Here is an 18,930-nt window from a genome sequence, read left to right as displayed (position 1 = left end):
GTCGCAAAGTGCCCTCCAAACTCATGCCGAGCATATGCAGGTTGAGTCACTCCGGCTGTTGTGACGGTGCCGAGACGATGGTGGATGAGAGCACCGGACGAACTGGAGTGGGCTCCGTACCCAACCGACCGTTGTCTCGAATTGCCCCTCCGTCCAGTGTTCGGCGTGAGTCACTCTGTGCGGAGGTTTAAACCAAGTGGTTGGACATAGCAACTAATTGCAACCTCCATTTGTGGGGAGAGCAAATGAGAGAGAGGGAGGAGAGTACGTACCGTACATCAACTTTTGCTAAGGTACGGAAAGAAGGTACGACGCCACCAAGCATGGGCGCCAATCAATTCGTGCTGGCCTATGTCCCAAATGCAAGTTGGGATGGGCGGGCTCTCTTGGCTCATACCAACAACACATTAGACATAAATATCATCCGGAAGCGCCCCGGGTTGCCTTACGCCTGAGGTAGCACATCTGTAATAGACGATTTTTAAAGCTTGGTATTGATTTCTTTTGTAAAGCTGCCGGTGGACTCGAAAACGGAACCATACTGCCAGCCCGGTTCACAGTTCGCGGTAGCAATGACGTCCATAGCATCCGAGTCCGTGGCTACGATCCTGTGCACCAGCAAGCAGACACGCTTCAACATCCAGACCGCGGACCATCGCGAGGTATGATGCGACTTCTGCAGCGCCCATGTTTAAACAACTGATTTAAGTATGCTAGCTGGACATTGACGGCTTGCACATCACCGTCACCTCGGCGAGCCCGTCCGGTGCGAAAGGCAAGTCCAAAGCCCGAAGTGAAGGGACTGAGATCCTTGTCGACGCCAAGCTACGCCTGAAAGCGGGTCAACGGTACGCACTCGTCGGCAGGAATGGCTCAGGGAAGTCTAGTAAGCACATATCGTGTACGTGACACTCGATTCGGGCGTTGACATCTATCTAGCACTCCTAAAAGCCATCGCAGAGAAGTTGATCCCGGGCATACCCGAAGAAACTCGGATATCTCTTCTTCAGCAAACGGGTGTTAGTGATACCAATACGGACGTACGCCCTGAAGATGCCTCGGGTGGAACAGGCGAGCCGGTCCAGAGCCGCAGTGTATTGGAGCATGTCATCGAGCAGGCGACTGCTAAATCAGACGTCGAGCAGGAAATCCGGGGTGGGCCCAATGTGCCCTCACGTCCAGCTTTAAACTAACACCTCGTAGCTCTGTCCGCCGGCATCAACAACACAGACCCATATGGTCCCGTGCGCGCGGTTCGCGCTCTTCGCCACGAGAAAAATCAGAAGCGGCTATTTCAAGTGGACAAGAACGCGAGGTTGCGTAGCGGAGACCGGGGCCTGGCAGCACGAAAAGCTTTAAAGGCATTTGAAAAGACGGTTTCCGAATCACAATCACTGCAAGTCAACCCCTAACAGCGCAACTCCGTGCTTGCTGACCAAAAGCCAGGCTCGAACAACCGCAGGACGAGATTTCTGCCGAGACCCTCAAGAATGAGACGCAAGAGGCGTTGGAGATGCTGGCAGATCTCCAGTTGCAGGTTGAACCCTCCAAAGTTGCCGAGATCGAGTCCAAAGCCAAACGCATCTTGGCAGGCCTTGGCTTCTCGGAGGCGTACATGGCAAAGCCCGTGTCTGATCTCTCTGGTGGATGGAAGATGCGAACCGCGCTCTCCGTGTCATTGCTCCAAGAGACAGATATCCTGATCCTGGACGAACCGACCAATTTTCTCGACCTTCTGGGCATCATTTGGCTTCAGCGCTATCTCGAATCTCTTCAAGATGTTGACGACGCTCCGACGCTCATCCTCGTGTCCCACGACAGGGATTTCGCCACCCTTTGCAGCGACCTTCTCATACTCAAGGAAAAAGGGCTGACCTACTTCCATGGCGACCTGCCAACTTATGAGGCATCTCAGTCAGAGCGTAAGCTATGGCTGACCAAAATGAAGGACGCTAAAGACAAGCAAAAGGCGCATATCCAACAAAGTATTTCCAATAACATCAAGGCAGGAAAGGCCAATGATGACCAGAACAAGCTGCGGCAGGCCAAGTCCCGTCAAAAGAAGTTGGATGACCGATGGGGACTTCAGGTCAGCGCCAAGGGCGGCCGGTTCAAGCTGAATCGCGATCTCGTCGGTTATTATCTGACCGCACGTGACGAGATCGACATTCCGCAGGACGAGCGACCGGTGAGCTTCGTCTTGCCAGAACCCCCAGATCTCCGTTTTCCCGGGCCTCTCTTGTCTATAGAGAATGCAACATTTCGTTACTCGACCAAGACGAAGACAAAGGTGTTGGCACCCAAGGTACTACAGGACGTTAATCTGTCGGTTCACATGGGCGACCGAATTGGTATTCTCGGTCTGAATGGTGCGGGCAAGTCGACTCTTGTGAAACTACTTGTCGACGAGGCGAAGCCCACATCCGGCACAGTAACAACACACCCGCGGCTAAAGTTGGGGTACTATTCTCAGCATGCCGTCGACGCTCTTCAAGAGATAGGTCGAGATGATCCTTCTTTGACGGCTCTGTCACTGCTCACAAAAGAAGTTGCCGGGGAGCTTGACGAAGGCCAACTCCGCGGTGTCCTGGGCAGTTTCGGTCTTCCTGGTCGGATTGCATCCGACATACCGCTTGGGAAGCTGTCGGGTGGACAGCTTGTGCGGTGTGAGCTTGCACGTCTCCTGTGGCGGAGACCACACTGTCTCATACTCGATGAAGTGACGACTCATCTCGACTACGAGACTGTCACAGCCATGCGGGAGACCCTCAGGGACTGGGAGGGGGCAGTGGTTATCGTCAGTCACGACCGATGGTTCATGCGCGGAGCCGTTGAAGGCCTGATTGAGGACTCTGATAGCGAAGAGGATGACGAAGAAGAGTCGGTACCCAGACGACGGCTTGTGTACAAGTTGAGGGCGGGAAATCTAACACGCCTGGAAGGCGGCGTGACAGAATTCGAGGAGAGCGTTGCGAAGAAAGTGGCCAGGCTGCTTAATTCGTAGAGATCAGACCTGCCACTGCGGTTACATTGTTTTCATGTAAAATCTTGATGCCTTGCGCCCGACTTGCAATCGAGTCCAATTGTGTAGGGACTTTGGGTGGTCGTGGGTCTCGTGTTCCAGGCAGACGAAAATCAGACAACTCGGTTGGTCTGGCGAGTCATTTTGATCCGCCAGGTAATTACAAGTGTAGTTTGTCGTGGATGTGGGGGTTCCGGCGTCCGCGCGTCGAGTCCATTTTTATCCCCATAGCCTGAACTGTTGGATCTTTGGTCCGTCGATCTACGTAAAAGGGGCCGGGAGTTCGATCAATCCAGACCAGCGGCCAAAGTCCGTTCGAGACGCCAATGTGGGAGATGGAAAAAAAAGAAAAAGGAGAGGGAGGAGCCAGCGCGGATGATGGTTCTGCATTCGAGGCATTACGATGGAGGTGAGCGAACATGCTGAGTCAGGCTTGGGTGAACCAGTGCGAACGACGCTATCTTCGGGAGTGTTGGTTGATTGCCGCCGGGCCGTCCGGTCGGGTCGGAATGGCTGCCGCGATCTGGGAGACGTCACCTCAACGTCTCCGGTGACGCACCACGACTTCCCCTCGGACAGAAAAATGAGCAAAGGCCTTTGGCTGTCGGGGCTGCAGCTTTCGGCAAGAAAAGCCAAGTCAGACAAGGGCAATGCCGGGGAAATTTTTCAAAGAGATGCAAGTTCATCACAAAAGCCAGGATGAATGCCGATGGTCGTCGCGTGTATGGCTAGATGATGCCGCTTACCTATTGAGCAGACGGGAGCATGGGCAGGGCAGTGCAGACTACAGTGGTCGCTGGTAGGGAGCACCCGGCGGTGGGTGAATGGGTGAAGCACAAAGTTGTTTGCATTTGCATGATCTTGTCCAGAGAAGGATCGGCATTTTGGTCCATTCTGTTGCGCATCCCGGGAGCTGGTCAGAGATGGGAAAGAGCATGCTTGGGCTGAGAGCGGCCCCTCCTCTCCAATCCAAACGCCGCGTTGGTGGAAAGAAACCCCATGTTTGGGCCAAGCAAAAGGCACAGACGGGCGGAAACAGTGGCGTTTGGGCAGCAAAGTGTCTGTAAGCGATCCGACCATATATTGAGTTGAGTTTGTCTGCACGATGCGTCTGAGACCAGGGCCGCGTGTGTTTGCGGGATTGTTGACCGCAGGAAACGGGAGATATCCATGTACGGCTCGCTTCCCTTTGGGGGCCGATGCGCATGTCCGGTGGCTTGGGCCGGGCGGAGGTTGCAGATACGTACCTTGGCCCAAGGCAACCACAATGGGCTAGGTAGTCGTCTGAGGTTACACCGATACTTCGTACCTTGCAAAGACTTTTCAGCAGTTTGTGGTTGAGATCGGCGGCGAATACACTTGGCAATGTAGGTTTGTTGTTGAACAATGCTGCTTGCCTAGTATTTGTTTGGCGAGCTGCGAGCAAGTGCAGGGAGCTGAAACATGCACGTCGGGACAGTACGTGAAGCCTAAGGAACCGCGTTCGGATACTTGCTCTGCCTGTCTCCCTCATGTCCCCCGTTCCGAGGCAGAGCAGAGCAGAGCAGTGCAGTGCATAGCGTCGCATGGCACCACAGAGCAGCCGCAGAGAAGGCATTGCTGGCGTTACTCCGTGAAAGTCGGTGGGGGCGGGGAGCCATGTGGGCACCGACAGGCCACTATCAAATTGCAGCACCGGGACTGGGTCCGTTTCTCCTTGTCGTGGAGATTCCTCGAGGGTGACATAGTGCGATGTGCATCCGGGTAGGGCGAGCCTGGTCGTTAGCTGCCCCGATTTGCAGTATTACGTGTGCCTATGAGGCGCAACCTGCCAAGCTTGACACATGGTAGACAGGACTTGGCCTGCCTTGAGTGAATCCGTGCTCTGGACATAACTAAAGCAGGCGCGCCCGCCTGCAAGAGCAGACTTTACCTTTGCCTTGGCTTCTTCTGTCGCCGCTCTCCACTTGTTTCCCCCGTTGCACTTCGCCTCTCATCGCTCGGGCTCCATCCCATCTCCCAAACATTTTTGCACTGAAGACGTGGGAGAAACACGCCGTTTCCTGCCGACTGCCTTCACCCCACGAAACTATAACCTTCTCAGATCCTTCCCATCTTGTCTTATGCCATAAACTTTTCTCTTTTCTTCGGGTCGCCGGGTGTTCCGATTAGAACAGAGAAGGACGGGTTGACGATTCCTCTGTGTGGTCTTTATCAGTGTTCGTTCCTGCTTGCCTGCAGCAGATATGAGCCCGTAAGCTCATCCTACAATATCTTCTCTTTGCTGGTATTCGCCTTGGCATCGATTCCATTAACGTAAGAGAGCCGGTAGCTTGTACTTCCGGACAGCTTCCAAAGATACCCTTGCCGCCTCCGTCTCATTCGATTCGGAATCCAATATATACAGCACCTGTTGGCATTCTGCACGTGTACAATGATCGCCAACTTCCACAATCCACGGCGCTTGCGCACGCCCTTCATTGCCATCGTCGTCTTCACCCTGATCACTGGCTTCTTGCTCTTTCGCAAGCCGCTGGCTCAGTACTTTGTGGTCCCCTGGACCCAGGAACGTAAGTTGCACCAACCGCTTCTTCCGTATTCGATATACTGAACCTGGTGTAGAGTATGGCGGTAGTTGGGTGAACGAATCAGCACCCAACTGGGTTCAGCCGGCACTCTTTGAAGGCCGTCCAGACAAGGCTGCCGAGGCAACCCAGTATGTCCAGGCCATCCTGGACCCTAAGAACGGCGATTTTCCTATAGTTAACTGCCCTCCACCCAACGTCACCCGCTACGGAGTCTTGCGGCCGACCGAGAACAAGGACAAGCGACACTACTTCTTCGCCCTCGATTTGCGTCAAGTCAGGGATCTTCTGCCTCAGCTGATCGGAGCTGTCCTGGAGGCTATCAAGCTCATTGGCCCCGAGAATTGCGCGCTTTCCATCGTGGAAGGCATCTCCACCGACGGCACCTACGAGACTCTGTACCGTCTGAAAGATGATGTCGATAAGATGGGCGTCGCCTATTACCTGCAGACGAGCAGCATAGACTCGCACAGCGGCGATCGTATCGGCAAGCTCGCAAAGCTGCGGAACCTGGCCCTGGAGCCAATGATGGTGGAGTCGGATGCCTATGACCCGAAGGCGACCATTGTCTTTCTGAACGATGTGGCCGCCTGCACGGAAGACATACTCGAGCTGGCGTACCAGAAGCAAACGCAGGGGGCGGACATGACATGTGCGATGGATTACCACTTCCTCAGGTACGCCCCACATAACGGCGAGCCTTCGTTCTATGACTCCTGGATTTCCCGGACAATCAATGGCGACACGTTTCTGCCCATCCCCGACAAAACGCCAAAGGGGGAGCAGTGGAGCGACGTTTCAAACATGTTCTGGAACGACCAACTTTCGCAAGATCGTTACCTCAGTCGGAAACCTCTGCAGGTGTTTGCGTGTTGGAACGGCGGCGTGGCTATGACCGGAGAGCCATTCCTGAGCAAAAAGCTCGACTTCAGGAGGTCCTACCAAGGCGAGTGCCATACCGGCGAGCCGACGTTGCTGTGCAAGGACCTGTGGAAACTCGGCCACGGCAAGATCGCCGTTGTGCCAAGCGTCAGCCTTGCTTACAACATCAAAGACGGAAGACAAATCAAGGAGGAAAGGGGATTCGCTTCATCGTGGACCATAATCGAAAACGTGGGGGTGCCGGCCAAGATCGAGTGGCAGGAGCAGCCACCAAACATGGTCAAGTGTATGCCGACATTCAGCAATCAATTCTGGCGGCCTTGGAACGAGGGCTTGTGAAGTGAGAAAGGAAGAGGGGGGGAGTAAAAAAAAACCTCTCGTAGAGGCGAAAGTGGCGCAGTAGAGAGAGCATTGCCTATGATACCCGGCGACGTAATGATTTTATTTTTTAGGATTAGCAGGCGCCAGCAACGCTTTTTTTTTTTTTTGACAGCCTGCTTTTATTGACTGCATTAATCAAACATGGTCATGTTGATATGTAAAACCCTCGACCAGACAGGTACGAAAAAAGGTGCCTCCTCAAGTTGTGAAAGCAAGGCAGTTTCTTTCCTTCACGGTGCGCGACCTAACACCAGCTGGCAATTGCAGGAGTCGGCGTTCGCGCTTTGTTGGTTGACAGTCAGGGACAGACAGATAGATCCTCTCCGTCTTCGGAAACCAAGTTTGCCTACCTGTCAGAGAGACAATGTGAGAGAGAAGTCGTATTATGCAAGAGAGAGAGAGAGGGATAGGGACGTACAGACGTCAATCGATGTCTTCCCACCCGGCGCCTCCTCTCCGCCCCCTCCTCTCCGCCCCGTCCGCACCCCGCCCCCCACCCTTACCCCCGCCTCCGGCTTTTGCGGCGCGCGCCACCACCACCAACTCCGCGCCAACGCCGACGCCGACGCCGTTTTGTTCCTTATTCCTTTCTTTTTTCGTCGTATTAACATTTCCTGGCGCAATTAGACGTGAGACACGTGAGCGGCGGGCTTCAGCCGCGCAAACTCCATTCACGGGGCGATTAATGGATAAAAACAAGTGATATTGGTAATGGTTGGGGCGCGTGCAATGCCGTGGTGTTATTGTTTTCCCAGGGGATATTAGGGTTTATGATACTTGTGGGCGAGCTGGAGTATAGCTTTCGCAGTCTCGCCCAAAGGGGGGGGTTTTGGGGGGAATCGTAAGTACAGTAAGTAGTAAACAACAGCAACAACAAAAATGTTTACAAGGGATATATGGCGCTGATCCAAGTAGGTCTCCAAGCCGCCTTTCTTCTTCGTTTTCTCCCGTCTTCATTTCCAGAAACACCATCGCAAAAATAAAATAAAAAGTCTTCATCAAGCCGCTCCGTACATTCAACTGATCAGGGGAATCATAAGCTTCAAAGAATCTGGGCAACATTAACGTTCCGATAGTGCACGTGGAACCCTTCCAAACGCCGCTCGCTCCTTAATCGTTACACTCGTGACGCATGGAACGGCTGACAGATATTGACACTCGTCTCTTGAACCAGATGAGAATCGATACCCGGCCAGCACGTCCAGTTGAGTCAGTTGTCGATGATTAGAACAAGGCGGCAATGAAGGCAACACCCAGAATGACGGCCATGCCGGCCGGCGCGTTGCTGGTTCCGACGTTCTCATCCGACGACGCCGCAGAGGTCGTCGCCGACGAGGGGAAGATGGTACTCCTTGCGCTGGTGCGAGTCGCTGTCGTACCAAAGGTGCTGTTGCTCGCCGTGAAGGCGCTGAGGGTGCCAGCACTGGGAGTGAAGCTAGTGGAGAAGACGGTGCTGCTAGGGACCTCGGAAGAGGTGGTCGTGGTGGTGGTGGTCACGATGGTAGACGAAGTCGTGGGAGGAGGCTTAGAGGTGGTGCTGGTGGTGGAGGGAATGGTGCTGCTCGTGGTGGTGCTCGAAACCGAAGTGCTCAGAGGAACGGGAGGGTCAGAGACCAGGGCGCCAGTGACGCCGTGCTTGGTTGCGCAGTCACCGAGGTTCATGCCGTTGGGGCAGCAGATGGTCTCGGCGGTGCTGTCGTGCGTGCAGTAAAAGGATGTCAAGCAGGAGTCTGGGCGACGGGATTAGTACATCACGAAGAACACATGGAACGGCGCGAAGCCGGGAAAAAAACTCACTTCCGGTAACGGTAGAGCAGCAGGTCTCGCCGTCGGCCGGGTTGTAGCAGTGGACGGCCTGGTCGGTGGACTTGCACTGCTGGTAGCCAGTGCCGCACGCCTCGGCGCAGGTGTTTCCGCCCTTGGAGCAGACCTCATCGGCGGGTTGGTAGCCATCGTCGGCGCGGCGCATGAGACCCAAATCCCTTCCGGTGGTGATGCTGCGCTTGAAGACCTTGGTCTGTTCGGCAAATGCCTGGGCGGCGAAGGCAACGAATGCCAGGGAGGCGAAGGAGCGGATATGCATCGTGAATACGGGTTTGACTGGGGGGTCGAACGGGTAGCGATCGTGGGTGTTTGGGCGGTCAACAGGTCAATTGGACGTTCAAGAGGCCGAGAGACGAAGGCGTGTCAATGGCGTGGTTTGGCGGATCGCGAGTCGATGAAAGAGTGGATCGACGACGGACAGCAACGAGAGTATCGACGAGCGAGAGAGATGCGAGTACTCTGGCGTGGGTTCGTGGCGAGGTAAAAGAGTGACTGGGCTGGAGGGGCCCGACCTGAAAAGCACGCGGCGATGTGAAGGGTTGCGGGAGAAACGCAGAGGGACAGCGAAAAAGACTGGAGATGAAGTGGAGAGGGATGTGGGAAGGAGACGAAGGACATGGGACAGGCGGAGGGCAGCACGGTTCACAGATAATACAGCGTAGCCTATGGTGGTGCAGGCTGGACCGATTCGGAAGGATCCTCCTTTTTTAATTTCATTTGCCTGGACAGCGACTACTTGGAGGGCCTGCGCCGACAGGGCCAGCCACGATAACCCCGGCTTGGTAGCGTCCGGGCCAGAGGCTTTCCCAGCGTGCCAGTGGGTGGTGGACAGACCGCTCCAGGGTTGTTGATGGGTGTCAAGTGCGGCAGACGATGGCTGAGCTGAGCCCCTTGAGCAGGTTCAAGCAACTGCGACAACTCCTGGTCCTGACTGGACTGTTTGGAGAGGGTGGCATTGGCCGCCCATGGGCGTCTCAAGTGGCTGTTTGGACAGGAGGGAAAGTGGATGAGGATGACATCGGATTATGCGCCGATTCTCGTAATGGGCCGGCCGGCCGGTGTTGTCGCCGTCGCACAGCAGTTCAGTTGGGCCACGTTCCGCGCACGCAAACTACTGCGTCGTGGCACCGCAACACTGGCCCAGCCTTGTTGACATGATTGACTGACTGACTGACTGGCCGCCGTCAATTCCAGCGAGAAAGAAAGAACAGGGGCTCCAGCGGCCCCCGTCCGATGCCCTCCACAAGCCTACCCACTGATTGCTGCGTGCTGGCTGGGGGGAAGAAGAAAAAGAGGCGAACGTGACTGTGCGCTCCCCCCTGGGGGGTCCTCCAGAAGCAGGGAGGCTTGGGAAGGACAGGCACAAAAGAGGAAAGACAAACGGCGGAAATCTGCACCTTGGGAAATGAGACAAGCCGGCGCCAGCCAATCTCCAATCTCAGGAGATTTAGGCCGTGCTCGGCGCATGGCCAGCAGCCCCCAAAGAGGAGGAAGAGGGTCGCCGTAGCGGGCGCTGATTGGACGGAAGAGGAATAACAGCGGCTCCTTTTTTTATTTTCCCCTTCCCTCTTTCGTTGGCGACGGATGTCAGCCAGTCCCAAAAAAGCAAAGGCCACCATCGGGTACCTTGCAGCGCCAACCCAGACGTGCATCATCCGCCAATCGCTTGGACGAGAACCATCAGCGAACCTCTGCGGTTGCGCCCCCTGCCAGCTCGGCCATCTGACGAACCATCGAACGCCGTTTCAGGTGGCTTCCCCACGCTGATTCGCTACTTCGCTTGTGAGCTCCACGACGTTGGACCCCCCCAGGATTTAAGGTAGCGGCAAAAAGGGCAAAAGGCCTTTTTTTTTGCCCATGGCTCGCTTCATTGATGAGGAGGCATCTGGAAATTGAATATGACGTCCGGCTTCAGAATTCATCACTGCTTAACCAAACTAACCCCTGTGTGACTTGGCCGTTCCTTTCCTATCTGCTTGGAAGTCTCCGTACGCCCAACCGCCGTCATATCATCCGATCTCGTTCAATCCGAAATGCGCACGAGACATGAGCACGAATGGACGGACAGGCAGACAGACAGACAGACACCCGACAGCCGCCGGCTGGCCCTCGAGCCCGTTCCAGTCAACCGCCGACTCATTCCGGTGCTAGCCTCTTGTCTCATTGGACCTCATTTCTCGGACGGTTTCTAGGTCAGAAATAAGACAATTAGAGTGCGCAGATCACTTCAGACGGTTCCTTCGCGCCTTGTTAGCGTCTGGTATGCGCACCGAAACCGTAATTCTGGCTCCCGTGCCATCCACCTGAACCCCTCGAGGCCGCATAGTTTCTCTCAGAAAGAGGGCCCGGCGCGAGGGATCAGACTCAGTCACTTCGGGTGACGTTCCACGAAGCCTCAGACACACAACCGGACAGCGAGGGCACACGGAAGGCACCGGAAGGTGGCCGACGTCGCCCATGTCACTCATGCCAAGAGTCTCCCGGGGTTTTCAGCAGCGCTCGTGAGGCTAGGCCCCTCTCGGTCATTCTTCTTCGCCAAAGAAGAACAATCTATCGTGACGGCTAATCAAGCAAGCTGCCGAGAAACACACATTCCAACGATTCAGGTACATGAGACACTCGTGGCACCAACAATCCTCCCTCGGGGAGCTGAACTGCTACCCAAATGACGAGAACAAGCCGCATACCAGCTTTCTTCAGCTTCCTCTTGTCGTTTGCGTCCCTCTACTTATCTCTGACTATTCTTTTTGGAATACTGGAGTGTGGCAGAGATGGAGACACGAAAGGGGGTCACGGGTATTGAAGCGAGTTGGGCGAGAGAAAATTAAACAAGATAATAAACGTATGTACGTATAGTTATTCTATTCTATTCAGAATGTTTCGTAATTCCCAGTCATCCCACATGAATACAAAGCCACCTTTCCCGGAGATCCTATCCTAAGACTCCAGGTGCTTGGCGCCGGCCTTGTCGACCTGGTCCTCTCTGGAGGGGTCGCCAATGACGCCGTGCTCATCAGTGTAGCCGATCTTGCTGGCGCTGAAGCCGTCCAACTCGTGCTTCCAGACCGTGTTCAGGAAGACGGGGTACGCAAAGGCGACGATGAAGCCAACCAGGGGCACCACCATGGCGATGTGGTAGTCCTTGTTGTCGGCCAGGAGACCCGTCAAGCTGGGGAAGAGCGCGCCTCCGGACACGGCGGCGACGATCCAGGAGCTGCCGCGCTTGGTGTGGCGGCCGAGGCCGCGGATGGCCGTGGTGAAGATGGTGGGGAAGATGCAGGACTCGAAGAAGAGCACGATGGAGAGCATGGCGATGCCGGCCTCGCCCCAGAGAGCAATGGCGAGCGCGATGAAGATCATGATGCCGGTCATGAAGACCATGAGCACGAGGCGGGGCTTGACGACCATCATCAGGCCGGCGGCGGCGAAACGGCCGATGGCGAAGAGGCCCTGGCCGATGGCGTAGCGATCACTGGCGGCGGCGTGGGACAGACCGCGGGACTCGACGCAGTACGAGATGAACTGACTGGCCTACTCGTTTGTTAGCTTCTCCTGATCACGGGACGACGAGCAAAGACTCGTGTGCGGGCTGTGTGTGTGTGTGAACATACCACTGCGACTTGGGCACCGACGTAGCAGAACTGGGCGGCGACACCGAAGAAGAGCTTGTACTGCTTCCTCATGGGCTTGTCCTGGTATCCGGTGAGGCCCGCGCTCTGCTCGGCCTGCAGGGCCATGTCGGCGTCGGTGACCTCGGGGATGGGGGCCCAGACGAAGACGAGCGCCAGCAGGAAGACGAAGGCGGCGATGCCGAGGTAGGTCCACTGGACCTTGGACAGGTCGTTGGGCTCGGTGTGCGAGAAGAAGACTCTGGCGGCGAGCAGCGGGGCGATGACGGAGCCGACGGCCTGGAAGGACTGCGAGAGCTCGAGACGGAACTCGGAGAGGCGCGGGGGACCGCAGGTGGCGATGAAGGGGTTCGCGCTAGTCTCGAGGGTGGAGAGGCCGGAGCCGACGATGAAGAGGGAGCCGCAGAAGCCGGGGAAGGAGCGGTAGACGGCCGAGGGCCAGAACATCAGGGCGCCGACGCCGTAGATGCAGAGGCCGGTGATGAAGGTCCATCGGTAGCCGAACTTTCGCACGATCCAGCCCGAGTATGTGAGGGGTCCGATGAAGTAGGCGCCGAAGTAGGCTCCCTGGAGACCACCGGCCTTGGCGGCGGTGATGTTGAGGGCCAGTTGGAACTTGGAGTTGAGGACATCGAGGAGGCCGTACTGGTTGAGAGTGTTAGAGGAGAGGGGGCTTTTTTTTTGGTTTGTTAGGGAGAAGGCTCTTGGTGACTTACGGCAAATCCCCAGAGGAAGAAGAGGACGGTGACCAGGGTGATGGGCACGATGGACTGTTTCACCGTCAAGGCTGACGCTCCCGTCAGGCCCTTGTTGGAGACGGCCATGCGGTGCTGGTGTTCAGTTGCCTCGACGGCGCTGGGCCGGCGCTGGTCGAGCACCTCCGAGACCTCGGGTTCCTCGTTCTTGCCAAACATGGTTGCTGGTGTAATGGGGTATCAAGGTGGGAGAAGAGGAGAAGAGTGGGTTGGCTGATGAGATATTCCCTTCTTCATGGTCGTCCATCATGCGTTATATATACAATACTGCTCAACCCACGACGGGACGACGAAGATGTGGAGAATACGGGGAAGGGGGGGGAGAAAGAAAAAAAACACGCCAAATGCCTCTCCAACTCGGCGAAACCGTCGTCCCATCGTCAACGCCACTAGCTAGTAAGCTTAGTTCATAACAGTTCGGGCAAGGACTCTACCCACTCCAACCACGACGTCGGATCCAGCCAGGCCTCGAACCCAAGTCAAGGGGGGAGACTGGGACTGACTACTGCATACGGGATTATTGAGAGGCGGACGACAGAGCACCCCAACAACGACCCCAACACCCATCATCCCCACACCACCTAGCCCGGCACAGCTCTCGCTCAAACCCAAATCTACGGATCCACGCCGCGGCGTCAAGGCCGGGGCGGACTGATGGCCGTGTCGAGCTGCGCAAACCCCTGCGTTCTCCAACCTCTCGGGACGAATGACGATGCCACCCTCTCCCTCCATTCCATTCCCGTCTAATCGGGAAGTGTCCTGCATCTGACGGAGCTATGATGATCACCGGGTGCCATCCCGCCGGGCAAGGCGAGCCTTCTTCAACTCTGTCTCCCTCACGCGTCGTGCGTCTAGGCCCGTCCTGCCCGGCACTTGGAAGCTTAGCCAACCGGCTGGCGTTCCCCCTCTCCCCCAGGGAAGCCTGCCGGGAAGGGGGGGTGGTGGTTCACGGAGAGACACGGGCAATGAGCTCGACATGAACCTCGCGGAAGGTGGGCGGGCCAGTAGCGACCATTGCCCACACACGCTAGCGAATTCCCACCCCCGTGATGGCACATTTGGAGAAGTTGCGGGGGACGGCGTTTCGTGGGGACAGGCTTTCTGCAAAATTTCAGCGAAGATATCAACGCGCAACGCGGGGGAGGGCGGCGAGAGTGAGGGAAGGGAGGGGCTGGCCTGGGGCGATTGGCTCGCTTTGACCGGGCCCAGTCCGGAGCCATCCACGCGAAAGCTGGCCTAGCTTGACCCCAAGGGAAAAAAAAAATTGGATTGACCTGGAGAAAGAAGGCGGCCGGGGTGCGAACAAAGCAAGCGAAGCAGTCTGCTCTTCATCGTGATGTAATTCATGTCCCCAGAGGCTCACGATCATTGCATTTTTCGGTGTCACCTGAGGCCTATCGTCCTTTGAACGGCTGGAAGCGACCAAGCATGCTGCTCTCCCTTTCCACACCACCGCCGATTATTCGGTTTCGAACACGCTTCAGGACTTTTTCTGACGTTTGCTTCTTCTTCTCTTCTTCCTCTGGCCAAGAGCTTCCCGCATGCAGCTGTTGGGGGATCCATGCCGAGCAGTGCCAACTCCAAAACCTGACTATCAAATCGCCACGGATCCCTGTCTGCTGCGATGATGCTTGGCATTGGGGGTCCAGTAAGGGCCTTTGCGTTCTCTCGACGTGCTATGATATGATGGGTGAGAGTACGGACGGAGTAGAGCATCCCTATCAGGTAGTGTGGAGACAGGTCTGTCTGTCTGACAGAACCCACTCAATTAGCGACTCTCGATGATTTGAATTGCGTCCCCAAGCTTGCTTCAAAGCACCTCAGCTGGCTGGGATGATCGTGACGGCACGGCCACATCTACCCGGCCTTGGGGGGGTTTGACTTTTGGCCGGCCAATATGGGTACATGAGAGCGATACGTGTCAAGCTTTTCGAGCCCGTAAGTAGCCAACGCTTGAGCGATAGCTTTGATTTTTGCCCTCCCGCCCACGAAAATAAGAGGTGGGGGAGATAGAGATTGCGGAGCGTTTCTGGGGTTCTGGGGGAGAGCGGTGGCGAGGGGAAAAGGAGGGGCGCCCATTGAGGGGCTAGACTCGATCCAGTCCCCCACGCGCGACTCGGACCGAATCGTACCAAGACAAAGACGTCCGGGTCTGGCACCTGACGCATGGCACCACCGGCGCTAATTAGGACAGAAAGCAAAGAGAGAGAGAGAAAAAATCACAATAGAAATACGTCTTTCTTCCCCCCCTTGCGAGGAGGCGCCCGGCTGGCACCACCAACATCGGCCCGATGACAGGGGGGCTAATATAGGTTTTGACTAGGCTAGCCTGTCGGGAGTTGCTCACGTAGAGCCTCACGCGGAAGAAAACGAAATAAGAGAAACGCGTTCACTACGTGGTCAGTTCCAGCCGACACAAAAAAAGAGAGAAAAAAAGGAAAACCGGCACAGTTAAATTTGAAGCAGACCAGAGGACAAAGCCTTTGAGGCCTAATCCTATACCCTCTCCTCCCCCGCCTTGCTGCCGAACCCCGGATTGAAGGGAGGGGCGATTCCATAGGGAGCCAGTGTTTCGCTATTATCAGAAGTGTTTGTTGGCTCTACTTCAACCACCTCAACCACGTAGCGGCTCGACTCGTTAGCTAGGCTGGCGATGGCTCTGGCGTTGGGGCCAAGTAGCCAAGACCTTGGTGGAGGCGCGACGGGGGTTGGGTAGCATTTCACAGCATCCGTGGAAGTCAAGTCGGTGAATTGTGGTGCTCCGGCATTTGATTCGTCCGTCATTGTGCTGGCTGAATACACATGGTAGCTTTGCCCTGCTAAAGGCCAGTCTGGGTATTATCCTCCATAAAAGCAATTCTCTCCCCCAAGATAATGTAGGCGCCCTCACTTGCACTCCCCTAGTCCTATATAACATGCCCTCCTCATCTCGCCCCCATTAATATTAGCAGCGTGGCAAGAAGAAAGAAGCAAAAAAAAAGGAAGAAAAACGCTGCCAGCTGTTCCTCCATAAAATGTTGTACACACAGAGAGCACCGGTCCGTATCTCTGCTCATTCAGTTGGCGAAGGGTAAATGTTGAAAATCATGCTTTAGTCAACAGGCTCGCGCATCATCTTGGTGATGTTCTTGTGCATCTGGGCGTACTTCTCCTCGAACGTCTTTTGGAACTTTTCGCATGCCGCCCACATGGGATCGCCCTTGGACCAGTATGTGTAGCAGTTGTCAAAGATCTGGCGCACGTCCGCAGCGAATTCGTCCTCGGTCTGGTACTCGCGACGTGACATCTTGAGCTTTACGGTGTTCAGGTCCATGGGCTTTTTGACCTTGTTGAAGTAGTCGGGCACGCCATCCTCGACCGGGTCAACGGGTTCCTTGAAAGGTCCAACAAGTCTTGTCCAGAAGCCTGTGTAAGTTAGCATCATCCGGACGTGAACTGCGTGTTCCAAGTTTCGAGCAACTAAGGGGGAACGTACCAGGGCCTGAAAGCATCCTATCGAGGAGGTCAGAGCAGAACTCGACCTTCCTCTCGGTACTGATTTCCCCACTTGGTACAGACACGATGCTGCGGCGCTTCTGGACCACCGGTTTGGGCCGAGGTGCCGCCGCCGCCGCCGCCGCCACTGCCGCAGCTTTGCGAACGGGCGGTTGTGGGGCGCGGGGGGCCGACTTGGAGTTGTTCTGCGACACCGGCAATGGCGCAGAGGCGCGTCGGTTCTTTTTGGAGAGGTGTTCCCGCTCGTCGTCGCTGTCTTCCTCTAGATAATGCACGCTTTTCCGGGGTGTCGGCTCGGCCGAAGCTGTGTCGGCCGGGGCTGCCTGAGCCGCAGGCATGTTGTCGAGCGAGCTCATGGCTACCACCAGCTCGCTCAAAACCTCCTGGGGGAGCGACTTGGCGAACTCGGCTCTCGCGTCAGACGACCGCATGTACTCGGCTGCCCATGATAGCAGAAGCTTGCGGATGTTTGAGCCCTCCGGAGTATCCCTCCAGACTTGGACGAGGAGGGGGGTGGCGGGAATGTGCTGAGTCAGGCGTCTGCACTCGGTCATCGCCTCGAGAGTCTTGTCGCAGAGACCGTCGATGCCAAACTCATGTCCTAGTTTCCAGACTCCAATAAGAGCCTCGTACGAGGGAAACGACTCGGCATTTTCAGAGACCTGGCCAGTGAAGAGAAATTGTTGGGCCAGGCCGAAGACCTCTTGCGAAGCGTTTGGGACCTTTACGATGTGCTCAACGGTGTCCGAGGTGACATTTTTCTTAAAGTAGTCTCGGTAATGAGATGACCTGGCGCAAAGGAAATCCTTCTGAATGCCGAAGGGAACCTCATCGGGCCCGACGAGGACAATAACGAATATTGGGTGAGGTTGGCTTGAGTATGTCAGGCATGGACTATCAAGTGAGAAGCAAACTACCTACAGCCACGAGAACTGCGTTTCCTTCTCATTATCTTTAATTTTGGCATCGGGGGGTGTTCCGGTGACGCCATTGGTGGCGGGAACCGGCAACTCGTCCGACATTGTCGATCTATGTGGCTGGGGGATCTATGCAGACGGTGTTAGTTGACTGACAAAATATTTGTGGTGATTGCCGCCCAAGTAATGGTTGAGATGCTACATATGTTTTGACGATGGATAAGTTTGTTGAAGAAAAAGGGGTTCTCATTGTTAAAAGCTGAGACTGCTATTCGTTGAGGTGAATCACCGATATGACATGGGCCATGAAGCCATGTGAGTGAATCTTGGGGTGAGCCACGCCATGACGGTCATCCGATACCAAGCGCGATGTTTTAGAGGTGCAATGAAAATTGATGATGCAGCATGATTCAGGCAACGAGAGTAAGACGGAAATGCAGCTTACTAGGTATGGTTTACAGAACCCGACAGTTGAGTGCTGAGACGCGGAGCTTGATGAACGAGGGCTTCGCACAAGAACAGGTGATAGGACAGCCGTCTTACGATCTCCGAGCCGCGGGGAGGGGAATTGAGTATAATACAAGTTAATCAACAAGAGGAAGTGTAGAAAAATGAGAAGTCACAGTCAGCACGCGTCGACGGATGAAGAGGCAATGCGTGGTTGAAAATTTGCTCCCTAGGACGCTCTTGCCAGACACGCTCAATCTTGAGAATGAAGCGGGAAGGTATGAAACGACTGCTGTAGCTCCTGTGACTGAGGTGGCCTGTGCATCAGCTTCCTCAGGCCCAGAGTTCACGTGTTCCTCCATTCCTTGGGGGGAAAGCTTCCGCCACAGTCGAGATTTGGTCTGCACAGCCACTATTTTTTTTTTTTTGGCCCGTTTAATTTAATTTTTTTCAGAAGGCTCAGTAAGAGAGTCCCCCCAGCAGTCATCTCACACCAACTGCCCTCAACCAGGCATCCCAAACTATCCTCCCACGTGGTGATGATGGACCGAGCTTGGTAGTTAAAGGAAAGTGCAGATGCATAGTGTGGCAAGCGTCGTCCAGCTCAGCTTTCTCTAGGAGCTACATCCCCGTGACATCTAGTTCTTATCCTCGGAGCTCGCCGTAGTCAACGGGAACACTACCTAAACAGTTTACTGCAAACCGGCCTCGACGAACCCCGACTATCGCCCCGCGCCCAATTGACCTCTCATATCCCGTATCTCGAGCAGGTGGGATATTGCCCCACACTTCCCTGTCACCGACGGCATTTCCTACCGATCGCCAACCTGCCAGCTTCCTGATCAAGCCAAGAGCATTTTAAACATGTTAACATCGTATTCCGTGTGGAGATTGGATGATGCGGATGAATGGACGAGAGGGTGTTCTCCTTCCATAGCCTACGGGATGGACGCCAAACAGTATTAAAGCGGCCTGCCGCCGTGCTTTCTTCTAACTCTCGACTCGTGGTTGTTT

General features: G+C 55.4%; 5 protein-coding genes across 5 annotated transcripts; 2 read left to right on the top strand and 3 right to left on the bottom strand.

The window, feature by feature from the left end:
- Window positions 1–572: 572 nt before the first annotated feature.
- On the top strand, window positions 573–3,004 carry EsH8_IX_000545 (P-loop containing nucleoside triphosphate hydrolase protein; the record flags this gene model as incomplete). The annotated part of the gene is made up of 5 exons (XM_083266881.1): window positions 573–662; window positions 718–886; window positions 940–1,155; window positions 1,204–1,396; window positions 1,447–3,004. The coding sequence occupies 5 exons, from the start codon at window positions 573–575 to the stop codon at window positions 3,002–3,004; spliced, it is 2,226 nt and encodes a 741-aa protein (XP_083130446.1).
- Window positions 3,005–5,435: 2,431 nt separating this feature from the next.
- Window positions 5,436–6,807, top strand: EsH8_IX_000544 (glycosyltransferase family 69 protein; the record flags this gene model as incomplete). Its single annotated transcript, XM_083266880.1, has 2 exons — window positions 5,436–5,571; window positions 5,624–6,807. 2 exons carry the CDS (start codon window positions 5,436–5,438, stop codon window positions 6,805–6,807), a joined length of 1,320 nt encoding a protein of 439 aa, XP_083130445.1.
- A 1,266-nt stretch (window positions 6,808–8,073) lies between these two features.
- EsH8_IX_000543 (uncharacterized protein) lies at window positions 8,074–8,932 on the bottom strand (the record flags this gene model as incomplete). The annotated part of the gene is made up of 2 exons (XM_083266879.1): window positions 8,074–8,579; window positions 8,647–8,932. The coding sequence occupies 2 exons, from the start codon at window positions 8,930–8,932 to the stop codon at window positions 8,074–8,076; spliced, it is 792 nt and encodes a 263-aa protein (XP_083130444.1).
- Window positions 8,933–11,610: 2,678 nt separating this feature from the next.
- On the bottom strand, window positions 11,611–13,216 carry EsH8_IX_000542 (uncharacterized protein; the record flags this gene model as incomplete). Its single annotated transcript, XM_083266878.1, has 3 exons — window positions 11,611–12,204; window positions 12,285–12,947; window positions 13,019–13,216. The coding sequence occupies 3 exons, from the start codon at window positions 13,214–13,216 to the stop codon at window positions 11,611–11,613; spliced, it is 1,455 nt and encodes a 484-aa protein (XP_083130443.1).
- Window positions 13,217–16,148: 2,932 nt separating this feature from the next.
- EsH8_IX_000541 (uncharacterized protein) lies at window positions 16,149–17,574 on the bottom strand (the record flags this gene model as incomplete). Its single annotated transcript, XM_083266877.1, has 3 exons — window positions 16,149–16,462; window positions 16,533–17,425; window positions 17,474–17,574. The coding sequence occupies 3 exons, from the start codon at window positions 17,572–17,574 to the stop codon at window positions 16,149–16,151; spliced, it is 1,308 nt and encodes a 435-aa protein (XP_083130442.1).
- Between the last annotated feature and the right edge of the window lie 1,356 nt (window positions 17,575–18,930).

Source organism: Colletotrichum jinshuiense, chromosome 9 (assembly GCF_051148585.1).
Source record: "Colletotrichum jinshuiense chromosome 9, complete sequence".
NCBI lineage: Eukaryota > Fungi > Ascomycota > Sordariomycetes > Glomerellales > Glomerellaceae > Colletotrichum > Colletotrichum jinshuiense.
The sequence above is the reverse complement of the archived record's forward strand: the minus strand, read 5'-3'. Positions and strand labels throughout refer to the sequence as shown.